This window comes from Schistocerca serialis, chromosome 8, assembly GCF_023864345.2.
Source record: "Schistocerca serialis cubense isolate TAMUIC-IGC-003099 chromosome 8, iqSchSeri2.2, whole genome shotgun sequence".
Lineage (NCBI taxonomy): Eukaryota > Metazoa > Arthropoda > Insecta > Orthoptera > Acrididae > Schistocerca > Schistocerca serialis.
The window spans coordinates 505,025,162-505,044,488 of NC_064645.1; the positions used below are offsets into that span (position 1 = coordinate 505,025,162).

Consider the following 19,327-nt stretch of genomic DNA (forward strand, 5'->3'; position numbering starts at 1 on the left):
ATTACCACATCTGGCTGCAATACAGGCCTGACAACAATGGGGCATGCTGTGAGTGATGTCATCAATCTAATGTTGAAGCAATAATGCCCATTCTTCCAGCAGGGCTGCTTGCAAGTCTTGGAGTGTGGTTGGTGGATGCTGAGATGATTCAAGATGTGTCCCAAGGGCAGCCCAGACATGCTCTATGGGATTCAAATTGGGAGAGCAAGCAGGCCGAGCCATGCGTGCGGTATGTTCCTTTTCTAAGAAAACATCAACCACCTGTGCTCTATGAGATCGAGCATTATTGTCCGCCAGTATGAAGTCTACCTCACAACAACTGCACATGAGGCCCCAATATCTTGTGGCGATATCTGAAAGCAGTTAAACCTTGCCGATTCACCCGTACAATTTCATGAAGAGGTGTTTGAATGGTCAACATAATCTCTTCCCCCACCATTAAGGATCCTCCTTGATATCAACCTCTTGGCACAATGTTTGGATTCTGAAATCATGTTACACATTCCCCCCAGATGCAGATGCATCGAGGATCACTCTCCAGACCAAATTTGGACTCTTCCGCCAAAAGAACATTGGCCAACTGTTCGACCGTCCGGGTAGAATGTTGACAACTCCACTCTAGATGTTCCCTTCTGTGAAGACGCATCAGAGGTACATGTACAGTAGGTCTCTAGCAATAAAGGCTACTCTGGCAAAGCCTTCTGTACACCATCTGTCTTGGTACAACATATCCAGTGGCTGCTGTGACATCAGATGGCAGCTGCTGTGCAGTACTAAGGCGGAACTGTTGTGCCCTTACAGCCAAATAATGGTCCTCTCTTTTTGATATCACACATGGTTGGCCCTACCCTGGTCTTTTGGGTACTGTTTTCGTCTCTATAAATTGTTGACACATCGAAGAAACAACAGAATGATTCACATTAAGCTCTCGGGCCACATCAGTTTGCGACTTTCCTGCTTCCATTCTTCTTATGGCCCTCCACCGCAGAGGGGTCTTGTAGGTGCCTCCTTTGTCCCATACTGCACCGTCTGTGACTGTATACACAGCAATTGCGGATATGGAACTACCCAGCTAACACTACCCCATTTCATAGGTGCCCTGACATGATCATGCCATCTTCCATGCAGAACATAATTGTATGGTCATCTGTTGACATTTTCTATGATTATACCCTGAATTAGACACAACTCGCAAATATCAGTTTGTTGCTTTAATTTTGGACACCAGTGTATATTGCTTGAATTACTAGGTACAACTTCCTGCATTCTTTTGATTAGATAGGACGTTATCCATTGGTTGGCTGTATATGTTATAAATTTAAGTCCTCCACCACATTTTTCTGCCTTACTTAACAGGCTGCTCAAAACTTTTCTCGCTACTGTAGTTGGTATTATGGTATCATAACAGAGTAAGAAAACATTTTTGTTTAGTCTAGAGAATTTAGAGAGTCAATATAAAAGTTAATTTCCATGAGATTGCGCCCCCCCCCCCCCCAACAAAATCCTGCACCTAAGTCTGAGGCAGACTGATCCATGAGGAAGGGTTGTATATACAAATGACAAGTAACTTACCCCAGATTTGCACAGGTAGCAGTAAGTATCTATGGCCAGACAACTTGTCTGGAGTAGCAGTAACAAATTATACACACAAACCTATGACCGAGCGAGGTGGCGCAGTGGTTAGACACTGGACTCGCATTCGGGAGGATGACGGTTCAATCCCGCGTCCGGCCATCCTGATTTAGGTTTTCCGTGATTTCCCTAAATCGCTCCAGGCAAATGCCGGGATGGTTCCTTTCAAAGGGCACGGCCGACTTCCTTCCTCGTCCTTCCCTAACCCGATAAGACCGATGACCTCGCTGTCTAGTCTCCTTCCCCGACACAACCAACCAACCAAACCTATGAATCTCTCTATCAGTGAAAACCATATCAAAATTCCTTCAGTACTTCCTGAGATTTGCCTTCACTTACAGACAGAAAAACACTATGAAGGACACTCATTTATGACATGTATAGTAGAAATGGTCTTATTTATGATTCATATAAATCAACACAGTATCATGCAAGTCATCCTACCATAGATACTTAATGCTACCCATGCAAAGCCAGGGTAGATCACTGGTTGAGCATAAAAACAAATTTGTATAATGTAAGGTACTTCTTGTGGTGATAATAACCAATACAAGTCTATGTATTGCATTCTATTTGATTGCGTCCATCTTGGTCATCTGTCTCTCATAACTTTTTGTCTTGCTCAGTTTTCCTAGGAGGATGTGGCCTGGTGACAGTTAATCATTCTCCTCATTCTTATTTTCATTTTCCAATTCTCAATACTGTAGACCTAAGAGTGTTGAGAAGATCTAAAATCAGACTTCACTACTACACACCAGTTAAAGGTAGTCATGCACAGAGCACACCAGTACATGGTCTTTCCAGTGGATTACAGTTCCTCTTTGAACCCTCAGTACCTTTATAACCAGTGAATGTGTTCTTGGACAACCTTGTTTATGGCAAAACTTGTGTTGGGATGTTTCACATGGCTGTTAAGACGACTCTAATGCACTTCTCTCATTCATGTGAGAAGCTGACAAATGCAGAACACTCCAACACCTAGAGACACTATACTTCACAAAGAGAGTAGACTTTAAGATAAATCAGTAAAACTAAGTCTTACCAAAAATGAATGTGTGTAATTTTACACACCATCAGGCTTTCTGTGCAAATTCTGCAATGGTTTCTGTTTTGTGTGCAGGTGAAATAGTAGCAAACATGACAGCAGTTGATTATGATGATCCAGATGAGGGAACTAATGCAAAGATAATGTACACTATCGAAAAAAATGTTGTCGATGAAGACACAGGACGACCAATATTTGAGGCTGATCCTGAAACTGGTGTCATCAGAACTGCTATATGCTGCTTGGACCGTGAACGTACAGCTGACTATGCCATACAAGTTGTTGCTGTAGATGGTGGAGGACTCAAAGGTGATGTACAGAGAAATGGCCATATGTACTAGATTTATTTAACATGTCTCAACATACACTACATGACCAAAAATCCTGGAAACCCACTGATGTTCCTTTCAAAGACACCATCCCAGTAACTAGCATCATTTGAGACCGCATGACACTATTTCCACAATGTTTAATCTCCATGCGGGGTTTTTTTGCTCAATTCTGAAACAATGAAAGTGTAATTTGTTTAATTTTTCTGAACCACTGTCTGTTGTTGATGCTAGAATTTTGGGAAAAATTTGTCTGACACCTCAATTCATCCTGTATATGATCATTGGGATTCAAGCCAACACATTCTATATCTGCACTACAACTATACTTCGCAAGCTATCTTACAGTGTGTGGTGGAGGGTATTTTGTGCACCACTGTCACTTCCCCCCTTTCCCGTTTGAGTCACTAATGGTTCACAGGTAGAGCAATTGCTGCTAAGCTTCCATCATAGCTGGAATCTCTCTAATTTTGTTTTCACGGTCCTTTCATGAGATATACATAGGAGGAAGCAATATATTGGTTGACTCTCCTAAGAATGTGTACTTTGACACTTTAATAGTAAACTGCACCACAATGCAGAATGCCTCTCTTGCAGCATCTGCCATAGGAGCTGGCTGAGCATCTCCATGATACTTTCATGCTTGCTGAATGAACCTGTAACACAGAACAGGTCAATTCAGTAAAATCCAAGTTGTTTCTTTAAAACCATGATACTTGCTTTATATATTGTAACATTATCATGTGATAAATAAATTATTTAATTCCATACTGTTGACACTGTTTTGCAAACCTGCTATTGTGTAAAATATTGTAATGAGAATCTGATTTTATTTTATCATCAGCAAGACTGAATGCTTCAAGCCCAAAACAACAGCAACAGACCTAGAGCATTAAACAACTTTCATAATTTTCTCTTTTGCATACTCAATTAAATGACATCCATTCATTACCCATTGGTCAGATCCTGTAGTACTCATTTCAGTGGCACCACAATGTGGTTCATAACCAGGGACCAGATTTTAATTCAGGAGTTACTATGTTAATGCAGTCATCAAATGTGTATGTTTGGAGATGTACTCAAATTGCTTATGTTACGTTAAGGTTTTACAATGAATGTAAATGCCTCTCAAATAACTTCCGGGAATTCAGCCAGGTAACATTTTCAGTGACCGCCGATATTTCGGCGGGAGAACACCCCGCCATTTTCAAGGCAAACTGCAATGGACAGGCAGCGTACATGCAAATTTAATACCTCGGTTCTCCGACAGAAGCAGGAAAGGTAAAACACACACACACACACACACACACACACACACACACACACACACACACACACACACTGAACACTAGTCCCACCAAAGATGACCAAAGTCAGAGCTATCGATAGTGAGACTATGAATTCGCAGATGAGGCAGCATTGACTCTGTTCCTCTGTTTTTTGACAAGGGAGAAAGCCGGATTCCAAACAGAGTTTAAACAGAAACCTCCATCCCTGTTAACGAGGTTGCTCGCTAATTTAATCTCAACTGCCTCCCTAATGGCACTGTCCCAATAGCTGGACGTGCATGCCAATATCTCGGTGTTATTATATAACATGGGGTGACCAGTATCCAAGCAATGTTCGGCAATAGCAGATCTATTTGGCTGCTGTAATCGTGTGTGCCATTTATGCTCAGTACATCTGTCCTCCACAGTCCTGATGGTTTGACCAATATATGCCATGCCGCAGCTACAAGGAATACAATATACACCCGCCTTACGCAGTCCAAGATCATCCTTAACGGAACTCAAAAGTGCTCTAATTTTGGATGGAGGTTGGAAAACACATTTCACATTGTATTTCCGTAAAATACGACCGATCTTATTGGACATGTTTCCTACGTAAGGCAAAAAGGCAGTAGACTTAGGTGTTGACTCAGAATTATCATCAATCACCCAATGTACAGTTGGTCGATAGCGCAACGCATGTTCAATCTGTCTATCACTATAACCATTTTGACGAAATGTAACTTCAAGATGGGACAGCTCAGCTGGCAAAGTCTCAGCGTCAGAAACGACATGTGCCCTGTGTACCAAGGTACGAAGTACCCCTTCACGCTGAGCCGAATGGTGACAACTATTAGCTTGTAAGTACAAGTCAGTGTGAGTACGTTTCCTGTACACTGCATGTCCCAATGATCCATCATCCTTCCTCCTAACCAACATGCCAAGAAAGGGAAGGCAACCATCCTCTTCCACCTCCATCGTAAAACAAATGTTCGGGTGGATCGAGTTCAGATGTTCTAGAAAGACATTCGTAGCTGTCAAGTTAGACTGCAATGTGCTTTGTCGTTTTTATTGAGGTGTCATGATGAAAATCATGTCCCAACATTTGCTAAGGTTGTGCACCATATTAATTCTCCTGCCGCCAATCGTATCAAGCAACGTGCTGGCTTGGCTCTTGTTCGCGAAAAGATTCATTTTACTCGTCGACGTTTGGATTCTGTTTCCAAAGAATTGTATCGTTTTCATTTAATGGTTGCATCTGAAGTGTCTGATTTCACTTGGGATTGGTTGGACGGTGCCTCATAGACCCAAGCTGACTGAGAGTACAACTCCGTTACTGCCCGACATTTGGCAAAGTTTGCACGTTTTCATCGCGCGGAGTCAGATGTTATATCTCGACGTTCTGTGATAAATCTCACAGAGAAATCTTTTGACGACGCAACCTTATCTGTGCTAGGGAAGGGTTTAAATTTTGCACCCACTCCAAAGAATTTGCCGGTATTGATTTTATTAGTTCAATTGAACAGGCAGTTTGCAAACTACCTCCTGACGCTGTTCAGTGTGTGTGTGTGTGTGTGTGTGTGTGTGTGTGTGTGTGTGTGTGTGTGTGTGTGTGTGTTTTACCTTTCCTGCTTCTGTCGGAGAACCGAGGTATTAAATTTGCATGTACGCTGCCTGTCCATTGCAGTTTGCCTTGAAAATGGCGGGGTGTTCTCCCGCCGAAATATCGGCGGTCGCTGAATGTGTTACCTGGCTGAATTCCTGGAAGTTATTTGAAAGTTCTATACGCCAGGAGAAACTCAGGTCTCACAATGTAAATGCCTGTTTTGTCTATTATTTGGCTTGGAGTATTTTCAGAAGTTTTAACTTATGTTACTAATTTTCAGTCATGAAATTCACAGTCTTAGTCACATTTTATTTTGATTCTACTGCCATCATCATGCATTCATTCACACAATCTGTTCTGTCAGTTTCATCGTGAAGGAGAACTTTCAGGGATATGGAATGAATCAAGTTACACATTTACAGGCAGAAGAAAATGCTGCCGGTTATTTCTGTAAAGTATACTAATAGCAGTTATGGCTAGTACTAATTTATTAAAACTGTTAACTATTTATTTATTTTTATTTATTGAACCAGATCTGATTAGGACCATCAGGCCCTCGCTTACATTGGTCCAGGATTTCACAAATACAGTAGCTTTTTTACATCACAGTTACCTTAGAAATAACAATTTTAATACAACTAGTATTAAAATTATAGAGTGAGAGTGTAAGTTAATACTGACAGTCCCTGTACTACTGCAGCTGCTGCCACTAATAGTGATAATAATAATAGTTAGTAATAATAATAAACATAATAATAATGACTATGAAAATCATAGTGGCAGGTGTAATGGCAAATGTAAGAGAATTTATGGGTGCACAAAATAGATTTTTTCTGATGTAGCAAGTTCTGGGGAAAAGAAATTTAAGGAGACTGCATCAGCTAAGAATACTGGAAAATGAGGAAGCTCAGGTTGGAAAGATCAATGTACAAGGGACAATTGTAATCCTTATTGTTGCTTCAGTAGATATGCCATTAACTTTCTTCTGAAGCTGGAGATGTTATTTAGTTCTCTAATATAGTGCGAGAATTTATTCCAGAGTTGGGTTCCTTCTAATGAGGAGGACTTCAAGCAAGTGGCTCAATGATGGAGTTATGTAATTATTTTTAGATTACTTCATAAACAGTTGCTTTGAAGGAAAAAAAAAAAAAACAACACTGCTCCTTCATCTGTACTGTTCAGCTGCCATTATGACAAAGCATTTTAACTGTAATATTATGAAAAGGATAAATTATACACACATTAAAGAGAAGATACTAAGTAACAGAGAAGAACAATCAAAAGACTGCTATACATTTAAGCTTTCAGCCCAATGCCCTTATTCCAAAGCAGAGAACACACGCACATTCATATTCACACATGCACAATTCACACCCACATGACAACTGTCTCTGGCTGGACCATGGATTGCAACTGCACCTGATGGTAGAAGCAGTCTGGTGTGAGTGTTGGAGGGAGGGGTGGGGGGTAAGGAGGTGGCATGAGGTGGGGAGGAGAAGGTATAGCAGGTTAAGGGTGGGACAAGGTGTAGTTGTGCTTGTGGGAACATGGAAGGTATGTGGTGGGGACAGGGTGGGGCTGCTAGGTGCAGTCAGGATGGGTGTGGGAGGGGGGGGGGGGGGGGCATAGAGCAAAAAAGGACAGCTGTGTAATGCTGGAGTGGGAGCAGGGAAGGGTATAGGTTGGTGAAGGATAGGGACAAGAGAAGGTCGAGGCCAGGAGGTTAACGGGAATGCAAGATGTATTGCAGGGAGAGTTCCCATTTGTGTCATATACAAAAATTTGTGTTGGTAGGAAGGATCCAAGTGGTGCAGGCAGTAAAGCAGTCATTAAAGTGAAACACTGCTCATTTGCTAGATTGAGTCTTCTTTCTTTTTATGTTTTTTTGATGTTGAGTTGGTTCCTACTTTACTTTTAATTTTAGGTGGACAGTGTGTTGAGTAGTTGGGTGGTCCAGCTGTCTCCTGGCCACAGTTTGTTGGTGGCCATTCATGCGGACAGACGCTTGTTAGTTAGTTATCATGTGCATGTAGAAACTTTACACGGGCAACTATTATTTGTCTATGCTGGCAAAATCAGAATTAAACTGATATAAGTAGTAGAGTTAGGTAGAATTTGCATTCCTCAGTTCAAGTATTTGGCTGTATTTTAGGAGTGGCTAGTGAAGTATTCATGTACTTGGTGTTTAAATTTTTGAGGATTTTCAGTTTCTTGTCAGATGTCCACAGGCAACATGTTATAGACTTTTACAGTATAATATAAAGCTCCATTCTGAAGGCTAGAGGGAGTTGCATAGTGTAATGTGGAAATTATTTGTACTTCAAGAATTGTGGTTATCAGTTATCAATTTTATACAGTATTCATGTTGCAGCTGTATGTAGAATAAACATCAAATCAAATCAAATTTTTATTATCACGTAACATGCCTCATACAATCCAAGATTGTGACATACATGACTTGTCAATTTTAAGACTAATATACAGACTAATAAACTAATCTAATATGACAGTACATATCTGTACTTTACAAATTATCATTTTTTTTAAATCTACAGTTACAATATACATGGTGTTACATTTTAGAAAGATACTATATAACATGACAAATTTTTATTATCACATAAGATGCCTCACACAATCCAAGATTGTTACATACATGACTTGTCAATTTTAAGATTAATATACAGACTAATAAACTAATCCAACATGACAATGACAGTACATATCTGTTACTTTACAAATTATCATTTTTTTTAAATCTATGGTTACAATATACATGGTGTTACTTTTTAGAAAGATACAAGAAATCCTCTTACACTATAGCAGCATTTACTTTTAAAATACTTTTCCAAGCTTCTTTTAGTATTTTTTAGATCTAGATCGCTTTTCCCCTTACAGATTTTATTTACAAATTTTGTGCCCATGTAGCATGGAGTTTTTTAATCTAGTTTGAGTATGTGGGTAGGTAGTGCATGTTACGTGTCCCTTTTTTTTTTCTTTTTTTTTCCCAGTCTGAAGGTTTTGAGGAGATTAGTATTCTCAGACCCCCAGAAAATAAAGCTGTACTTAACTGCTCAGACAAAATATGCATAATATACAGTTTTTTAACTGCCAGGTCATTGACACTAGGTAAGACATTCATGACATACACAAGACTGTTCAGTTGACTAAGAATGTTATCTACATGATCACTTTACAACATACTTTTATTTATTAACACACCAAGGAATTTGCCACAGCTTACAATGTCCATTTGAAGCGGAGACGTGTGGTATCATCGCTTACAGTCATTAACGTTCAGTGAACCGCTTTTATTGCTGTGCGCATGCACTATGTTCAAGGGGGAGGCTTGGTGACGGAAATGACTAGAGCAGTTTTGGTCATGACACATTTATTCTCCACAAGTCTTACACTAAGTTACAAATACAATTCACCCCTAATGTTCATCCATACAGGTGCGTTGCCCTAGCGGTACAGGTCGATTACTGATCCCGGAGGGTATACACTCCAGTGGTGAGCTGTGGTGTTACTGAGTGGACCAAGTGAGAGAAAAGCCGCATTGCCGAATGCTCAGCTCCTGGCATGACTGGAGGCACCATCATGTCCATGAAAGGGAGAAAGACACTGCCAAACTGAAAGGTGTGCACACCGTGAAATGAGCGACTGCGTTTAAGACTGTGCGTACACATTTGTGGGGAAGTCACGTTAATTTGACACACATGATCAGTGGTGGGAGAAGTGAGGTGTGTGTTGTGTTGCATTGACCAGCTCACACTGTCCACCTACTTTGTCCCGTGTGGTCCGGTGCGTGACGCACCGTTGCCAAAATTCAGCTTAATGGTATAACTGCACTCGTGAGTGCTGGGCGTCGCTTACTTGTGTTGGCGGTGCCATATTTCAGCCCTTTGTGCATTTGAACAGTGCACCCACCACACACATTCCCCCTTGGAGAGCGGAGCTCCATAGCTGCAACAACACAGTGACTGTTCTGTGCTGCACATGTGTTTAAAGTTCGCACGCTGCGTGATGACAGTGCGGCATTGTTGGCGGGCATTAGTCAGCATTGGAAGGGCGGTGGCCCGTGACGTCAGTGCGCTGGACTGGCGTGCATGCGGTGGGTGTGTCCTCGCACAGTCCGCTAGTGACAGTGGTGGCAGGCACTGGCTACAACTATCCATAGCAACGCAGGGTGAAGGTGCGGGCTGCAGGACATTTGGTATGACGTCTTGAAGGCACTGACGTCTTAATTCACAAGAGCTACAGAAAAAGTTACTATTTACATTGTTCAGAGTGGTATCAAGAGTGGCAATCCAATTGTTCATACATTGCACTGTTCCACAAGTTCGCCAAGTGACTCAGTCACAGGAACACATCACAGCACTCAAACTGACCTTGACACTTGAGACAACGGAGGTCCAGAGAATATGCACAAGTGCGGTACCATTGGGACTCGAACATGGGTCTGGGAGCTGCTACGGACAAGCCGGGCAGTGTGGAGCACGATGTCCGGAGCTTGACGGCAACGCGAATACAGTAAACTGGTGAGGATGTCGATCTGGCCTCAATGCCTGAGTTGTGGAGGCACAGGGCACGAACACAGGTCCAGGAGCTGCGATGGTCACGGGTGGCATTGTCTGGGGCTACCGGCTGAAGGTGCGAGCAGCTGGATACTGGGTCTCTACAGCGGATGGCGGCTTGTGGACGCCGGATTCTGACAGCGTTTGGCAGCTCTGGCACGTGTTTGCTGTTTTGGGTGGTGTGGCACATTGGCGATGCAGCATGGCCATTTGAATTGGATGTGGTGGCCGGCGTGCATGACATAGTCTGCTGGCGGCTATGGTGGGTGCAACCAGTGCACCTGTGGTGGGTGCAGTCCGGGCGGGCATGCCAGCTACCTGTGTGGTGTGGGGGGAGGCGCACTTGGTGGCGCAATGACAGTAGGCTGCAGCTGTGCATCACCATTGGCTACGGGTGCATGCTCCGTCTGACCGCTGGCAGAGGGAGTGTCGTCTGTAATCAGATGTTCCGCCAGGTTGAAGAAATGTGTGTCTGCTGGAGTGGGCAAGATGTAAGCTGGCTTTACTCGGTTGATTGACAATGTAGACAGCTTCCTGTTGCTCGTGATAAGCAGCGTTTAGTCTCCTCGGGCGATCACGCGGTGTGGTCCGCAGTAAGGCAGCCAGAGAGGTGACTGTACTGCATCAGTACGCAACCTGATGTGCGTGCAATGCAGCAGGTCAGCATACATAAATACCTTCCCGGTGCCATGCTGCAATGGTGTGTGCGCTCGGAGGCCAGCCGTGTGAGTGTGCAGACGTTCTGCCAGAGTGGGTGCCACAGCATTGTGTGGGAGTGGTACTTCTTCGACAAAATCGCCCAGGATTGTCAGAGGATGTCCATAAACGATGTTGGCAGGTGACGCCCCGATCTCCTCCTTCAGCGTTACTCGCAGGCCGAGCATCACCAGTGGGAGTGCCTCTGGGCATGAGGTGTCATGGCAAGTTAGGGTGGCTCTCAGAGTCCTGTGTAACCTGATGCGACACAGTCTGGCAACATGCGTGAACAATGCCCAATCAAACTGGCAGCCATGGTCAGTTGTCACATGACTGGGACATCTGAAGCGTGTCACCCAAGTGTCGATGAATGCAGTGGCGACGGTCTTGGCGGTGATATCCGTGGCAGGTGTTGCTTCCGGCCAACAAGTGAAGCGGTCCATCATAGTTAAGAGATACAGCTTGCCTTGAGAGAGAGGAAGTGGGCCAACGAGGTCCATGTGAACGTGCGCAAACCAGTGTGTCATGTCAGGGGAGTTGCCCACGTGTGTGTGGGTGTGCCTCCCGACTTTTGCACGCTGACATGCCATTAAGTGGGTGCCCATTTGCAGCAGTCCTTCTGAAGCCTGGGCCAGACGAAATGTGCAGCCACAAGTGTCGCAGTGGTGTTGGTGCAGGGGGTGTGACAGTCCGTGGGCACGGTCAAAGGCACTGCTCTTGGATTTCTCTGGAACAAACGCTCAGTGCGTGCTGATTGAGATGTCACTCCAAATCTTCCGGGCAGAGCCGGGGACAGGCACCAGCTCCAGCTGCAGGCCGCTGGAAGTGTTGTGACGGAAGTGCTGCTGTTCTTCATCACTCTCCTGTACTTGGGCAACGTCATCAAAGTTCACATGGGGTGAGATGATGGCACACGCTCGGGACAAACAATCAGCGACGATATTGTCTATCCCCGAAATATATCGGACGTCTGTCGTGAATTGCAACATGTACTCTAATTGCTGAAGTTGGCACGGTGAACACTTAGTGTGATTGTTCTGGAATGCGTGACTACTCGGTTTGTGGTCAGTGAAAATGACGAATTGTCGGGCTTCTATGGACGACTGGAAATACACTCCTGGAAATGGAAAAAAGAACACATTGACACCGGTGTGTCAGACCCACCATACTTGCTCCGGACACTGCGAGAGGGCTGTACAAGCAATGGTCACACGCACGGCACAGCGGACACACCAGGAACCGCGGTGTTGGCCGTCGAATGGCGCTAGCTGCGCAGCATTTGTGCACCGCCGCCGTCAATGTCAGCCAGTTTGCCGTGGCATACGGAGCTCCATCGCAGTCTTTAACACTGGTAGCATGCCGCGACAGCGTGGACGTGAACCGTATGTGCAGTTGACGGACTTTGAGCGAGGGCGTATAGTGGGCATGCGGGAGGCCGGGTGGGCGTACCGCCGAATTGCTCAACACGTGGGGCGTGAGGTCTCCACAGTACATCGATGTTGTCGCCAGTGGTCGGCAGAAGGTGCACGTGCCCGTCGACCTGGGACCAGACCGCAGCGACGCACGGATGCACGCCAAGACCGTAGGATCCTACGCAGTGCCGTAGGGGACCGCACCGCCACTTCCCAGCAAATTAGGGACACTGTTGCTCCTGGGGTATCGGCGAGGACCATTCGCAACCGTCTCCATGAAGCTGGGCTACGGTCCCGCACACCGTTAGGCCGTCTTCCGCTCACGCCCCAACATCGTGCAGCCCGCCTCCAGTGGTGTCGCAACAGGCGTGAATGGAGGGACGAATGGAGACGTGTCGTCTTCAGCGATGAGAGTTGCTTCTGCCTTGGTGCCAATGATGGTCGTATGCGTGTTTGGCGCCGTGCAGGTGAGCGCCACAATCAGGACTGCATACGACCAAGGCACGCAGGGCCAACACCCGGCATCATGGTGTGGGGAGTGATCTCCTACACTGGCCGTACACAACTGGTGATCGTCGAGGGGACACTGAATAGTGCACGGTACATCCAAACCGTCATCGAACCCATCGTTCTACATTTCCTAGACCGGCAAGGGAAATTGCTGTTCCAACAGGACAATGCACGTCCGCATGTATCCCGTGTCACCCAACGTGCTCTAGAAGGTGTAAGTCAACTACCCTGGCCAGCAAGATCTCCGGATCTGTCCCCCATTGAGCATGTTTGGGACTGGATGAAGCGTCGTCTCACGTGGTCTGCACGTCCAGCACGAACGCTGGTCCAACTGAGGCGCCAGGTGGAAATGGCATGGCAAGCCATTCCACAGGACTACATCCAGCATCTCTACGATCGTCTCCATGGGAGAATAGCAGCCTGCATTGCTGCGAAAGGTGGATATACACTGTACTAGTGCCGACATTGTGCATGCTCTGTTGCCTGTGTCTATGTGCCTGTGGTTCTGTCAGTGTGATCATGTGATGTATCTGACCCCAGGAATGTGTCAATAAAGTTTCCCCTTCCTGGGACAATGAATTCACGGTGTTCATATTTCAATTTCCAGGAGTGTATTTCACCACCGCATAAACAGCAAGCAACTCTTGGTCATAAGTGCTCCAAGCATGTTGCTATTTGGATAGCTTCTTAGAGAAAAACCAAGAGGCTGCCTGCTCCCCCCGATGCGCTGTTGTGACGCCACACCGATGGTGGCCTGGCTGGCATCCATGACTACAGCCAAGTATCTCGTCATGTACCGGGTGTGCGAGCAGCGTCACTTCTGCGAGATTCCGTTTTGAGTCCATGAAGCTCTGCTCCATTGCATCCGTCCAATTCACACAGGTCTTTCCCTTTGAGGTAGGACCGTGTAATGCCTTAGTCAATGGCTTTTGCACAGCAGCAGCATTGGACAGGTGTCGGTGATAAAAGTTCAACATGCCAAGGTAATGACGTAATTCTTCGTGTGTCTGCAGACGTGGCACATTCAGTATCCCTTGCACTTTCTCCAATAGTGGCGTCGATCCGGTGGGGGTAATTAAATGGCCAAGGAACTCGATTTCCATCACACCGAATTCACATTTCGCTGGATTAATAACAATGTCGGCTTTACTCAGGCACTGAAAGACGGTCGTTAGGTGGTGGCGGTGAAGCTCGGGCGACTTCAAATACGCCAGGACGTGGTCGAGGTACGTGAAACAAAATGGCAAGCCTTGAAAGACGCGATCCAGGAATGGCTGCCAAGTCTGGGCAGCATTCCAAAGACTGAAAGTCATAAACAGGCTTTTGAAAAGCCCCAAGGGCGCTACAATAGCTGTTTTTTCAATGTCTTTGGGTGCCACTGGAATTTGGGTGTATGCCTTTGTGCAATCTACCTTGCTGAACACTGCACAGCCTGCCAAAGCATAACTGAAGTCTTGAAGGTGTGGGACTGGGTATTGGTCCAGCACCATTCGTGAATTAAGGGCATGATAGTCCCCACACGGGTGCCACGAATTGTCTCTTTTTGGTACTAAATGTAACACTGATGACCATGGGCTGCTCGATGGTCGAACGATGCCGTGCCACAGCATGGCCTCGAACTCTACCTTTGCTGCTGCAAGTCTAATAGGCGCGAGTCGACGTGGGCGACACAATGCAGGGGGTCTGAGTGTGGTTATTATGTGGTGCATGGTCGAATGTTTAATGTCTCTGGGTGCGCCAGCTGAGTGGGTGAGGTCAGGGAATTTTTCAAGGATGTCAGCATAAGGTCCAGGGCACTTCACAAGTTTGTAGAATGTGGCCTGCCGGGGCTGTCCCACTATCTTTAAATTTGTTGTTGCGTTGATGAGCTGGCCGTTTGCAATGTCGGCTAACAGCCCATAGTGGCCAAGAAAGTCTGCACCCAGGATCGGGTAGTTGACATTGGCCACAGTAAAACTCCATGGGAATGTGAGGCATAGATCTAGATCTAAATTGTGGCTGTGTGTGCCATGAGTTGTAATAGCTGAATTGTTTGCTGCTGTGAGGCTGAGTGCCTTGTCCCGCCTGCAGTCTCATAACATAGAACAGGGGAATATCGAAAGGTCCGAACCCTTGTCGACAAGGTACCTCACACCCGCACCCCGTTCTGCGACAAACACATGCTTCGATATCGTACTGCAGCTGGGTGTGCATAGGTCTGGTCACAGCTGGCCTTTTAGGTGCGAGCAAGAAGTGCGGCACCTGGTTGCTTCATTGCTGAAATGGGGCATGGTACCAGCAATAGCCGTTTTGTGCATGTTCTGATGTCTGCGGGGTACTGTTGGAGTGGCTGTTGCTGTGTTGCCAGCTGCATGAGCCACGCCGCCTGTAGCGTGGTCTACTGCCACTGCGATGTGTACTGACCTCTTGCTGCAAGCGCGCTAACCAGTTGACTTGTGTGAAGAGAGCTGCCACCTGTGCTACTAAGTTTTGCACTAGCTGGTGCAGGTCAGCATCCAATGTGGGTGCAGGAGGAGCACACCGCCACAGAGGTGGGGGGATGGTGTCATAAGGTGCCGCAGCCATGGTGCTAGGTGCCATTATCAGCACATTGTGCACCAGGTCAGCCAAGTTAGCGACAGCATCCAGCTGCATCTCCATCTGTGCTGCTATCGCTGCCTGCACCTGAGCTGGGAGGCTGCACACCCAGATAGTGTGTAACAGCGAATCTGGCACCATGTTGGCCTGCACGATGTTCTGCATGTGGCACAGGAACAGTGAGGGCCTCCAGTCACCGCGTTCTTCTTGGCGCAGCAGTTGTTGCACTCATTGTTCTTCGGACGACGAGATCCGCCATATCAGCTCTTTCTTGAACTGTTTGTAGGATGACTGTGTCGGTGGGGCAGTGATTATATCCTGCACTTTGGCCACATAGTTCTGGTTGAGCTGGCTCACTACGTGTCCAAATTTTGCCAGGTCATGGGTTACATGGTTGCTCCTAAAGACCACCTCCACTTGGCTGAACCACATTACAGGGTTGCGGAGCCAAAAGAGAGGCAGCCTGATCAACACCCATCTGGTGCTTGTGGGCACTCCTGCAATTGTAGGAGGCATTGGTGGGGTGGGGATTTGCGCTTCAAAATTGTCCTGGGCTGACTGTGGCTGCACAGCATCTGCGTGTGAAGTCCGTGCTTGTAGCTCACTCTCCAGCCCCTTGTTGTGTGCGAACAGGTTTTCAACAGTCTTTTGCAACTGTTCTAATGTCGCCATCTTAACTTAGAGTCGAGCTCTCACACAAGGGGAAAGCACACAATGAAAATAACAAAATGACAAAGGGAAACACTCAAAAAATAATAACACTAGTCAGTTCGCAAATGAAACATAAACGCACAAAACCAATACAAACAAAAGAGTTTGTTCAAAAAAAAAAAAAAATAGCTTATCACGACGGAGCACTGTTTGGGCACGGGCATGTACATGCCAGCCTAATCGCAGTTCCACGTCACTCATACCGGCGTACATTCGTCACCACATGTTTTTAGCCTCGGATCACATCGGGGTCACCAGTGAAGTGGAGACATGCGGTATCACTGTTTACAGTCATTAATGTGCTGCGAACCAGCTTTATTGCCATGCCCATGCGCTATGTTCAAGGGGGAGGCTTGGTGACAGAAATGACTAGAGCAGTTTTGGTCATGACACATTTATTCTTCACAAGTCTTACACTAAGTTACAAATACAATTCATCACTAATGCCCATCCGTATACGCACATTGTACTAGCAGTATGGCTCAGTCACCGATCCCAGAAGGTATACACTCTAGTGATGAGCCGTGGCACGACCGCGTGGACCGAGCGAGACAAAAGCCGCATGACCGAATGTTCAGCTCCTGGCATGACCGGAGGCACAGCAATGTCCACAAAAGGGAGAAGGGCACTGCCAAACAGAAGGGTGCACACTGTGAAACAGGTGACTGCGTTTAAGACTGAGCATACGCGTTTGCGGGGGAGTCGCATTAACTTGATGCATGTGGTCAGTGGCGGGAGATTTCGATGTGTGTCACGTCACATTGACCAGCTTGCACTGTCCACCTGCTTTGTCCCGTGCGATCTGGTACGTGACGCACCATTGCCAAAATTCGGTGTAATGGTATAGCTTCACTCATGAATGCTGGGCATCATTTACTTGTGTTGGCTATGCTGTAGTTCAGCCATTTGTGCGTTTTTTTGTTCATATAGCTAATTTCACTTGTACGCCACGCTGATTGTTTCATGATGAAATGAAGTTTAATTTCAAATTATTATTTTTTACCCATGCCTCCACCTCCCCAAGTATCTGTTTCGTACGGCGGATTAAGTCTTCATCAGTTTTACAGCAGACTATCGCTGTTGAATCATCTGCAGAAAGGATGGTATTTGACTCAACCTGGCATGGCATATCATTGATACCATATAATAAAAAGACGGTAGTGTCCCTAATATCGAGCCTTGTGGGACACCTAATTGTATGTGTTTCCAGCCAGAAAGGAATCTCGTGCTGCTGTAATTAACAAGTAGTCTTTGTTTTCTGTTTGCCAAATATGATGACATCCAACTAAGAGTTTTCCTTGAAAACCATAGTTAGTCAAATTTTGAAGAAGCTGGTAATGGTTTGGTGTCAAAGGCTTTGGTAAGCTCGCAGAAGATGCCTGATACACACATTCTATTATCAAGGCTACTGCTAACTTTTGTGACCAATTCATTTATTGCATGGGTTGTACTGTAGCCTTTCCTGAAACCATATTTGTTCCATGAAATAATGTTGTGGGATGAATTATAGTTTTCTATCTGGTCACATGCAGCTCTCTCAAATATATATTTTTTTAAAAAGTAACAATGAGATACACCTATAGTTTCCCATTTCATCCTGTTTGCCGTTTTTATGAATTGGCAGAACTTCAGCATATTTTAACTAATGTGAAAAACATTCTTCTTCGAAAGACTGGTTGATTATGAGGGAGAGTGGATGTGCAATACTACGACATACTGATTTTATTATTCTAGTGGGAACCTTTCCCATCCCAATGAGCTTAAATTTTTAGGGACATTATGGTTTTAATGACATCAGAGCTTAAAACAGGTGAAAATTTAAAACCCAAGCAATTTCTGTCTGCCACATTAGTAGCTGTACTTGACAGTGAGCAGTCACCAATTTTGTTGCAACTAATGAAGAAATTATTGAAGGATTCACATATAGAATTGGTATCTATAACTGTTCTACTGTTTATCAATAGTTTAGAAAGACATTTTGTCTCCATCTCACTGCCAACCTCACTTCTTATACCAGACCAAACAGCTTTGGATTTTTTTTTTCTTTTAGAATGACTGTATTGTTTTCATTGTGCTTTACTAGTTTAGCTACTTTGTCAGATTTTTTTGTATTTGTTTACATATTTAAGAAATTCGGGATTTCAATTAACTTTTGCTTCCATATGCGGGTTCCTCTTCTTAATGCTAGACCTCTAATTCCTTTTGTTACCCATAATCTGCTTTTCTGAGACTCAGTCTTTACTGTTACAAAAGGGAAGCATTCACTGAATATGCTCATGAATTCGGTTGAAAGTTATTGTAGTTGTCATATGTTGAGGTGTTTTTGCTGACTGACCATACAGTGAGGCTTAGTTTTTTAATAAATACTTACATATTCTTGGCTGAAGTTCCTACATCTGTTTGTTGTGCTGCCTAAATTTAATTGTGATAATGACACAAATAGTGCTGCGTGGTCTGATACTCCTAAATCTGAAACACATTTTTCTTTGACACTGTAATGATAACTACTTAAAATATTATCAATACATGTTGAAGTAATTGCTGTAACTCTTGTGATTTGGCCAAAATTTAGATTTAGTCCATCTGTGGGCATCAGATTCTTTAAATGTAAAGCAGTTCTTACATCTACATTGAAGTCAGGACATATAACTAGTTTCTTACACAGTTTTTCAGTTTCAAATTCAAATTTATCGAAGAACACTGAGCTTATATGGTACCCAGGGATGTGATGCATCCTGATGACCGACATGTTGTACTTTTTAAGTTCTATACAACAACTTTCAAAAGTACATTCTTCATTACAATGGCTAGAATTCTGTCTGATTTCATAGTTTATGGATTTCATAGTCAACTTTGCAAGAGCCTCCATACCTGTTAGATCTGCCAAAAGCTGGTGGCCAGTTTATACCCTGGAAGTCTGTCGAGAAGATTGATATTTTTAATTCTAAGCCAATGTCCATTCAG

General features: G+C 44.9%; 1 protein-coding gene across 1 annotated transcript in view; it reads left to right on the forward strand.

Annotated features, from left to right (window-relative positions):
• LOC126417095 (neural-cadherin-like) overlaps positions 1–19,327 on the forward strand; it is a 304,885-nt gene that overhangs the window by 163,024 nt on the left and 122,534 nt on the right. The window contains exon 6 of the mRNA XM_050084990.1: positions 2,753–2,986. Within this exon, the coding sequence (XP_049940947.1) occupies positions 2,753–2,986 (234 nt within the window). The remainder of the gene's footprint in view (positions 1–2,752; positions 2,987–19,327) is intronic.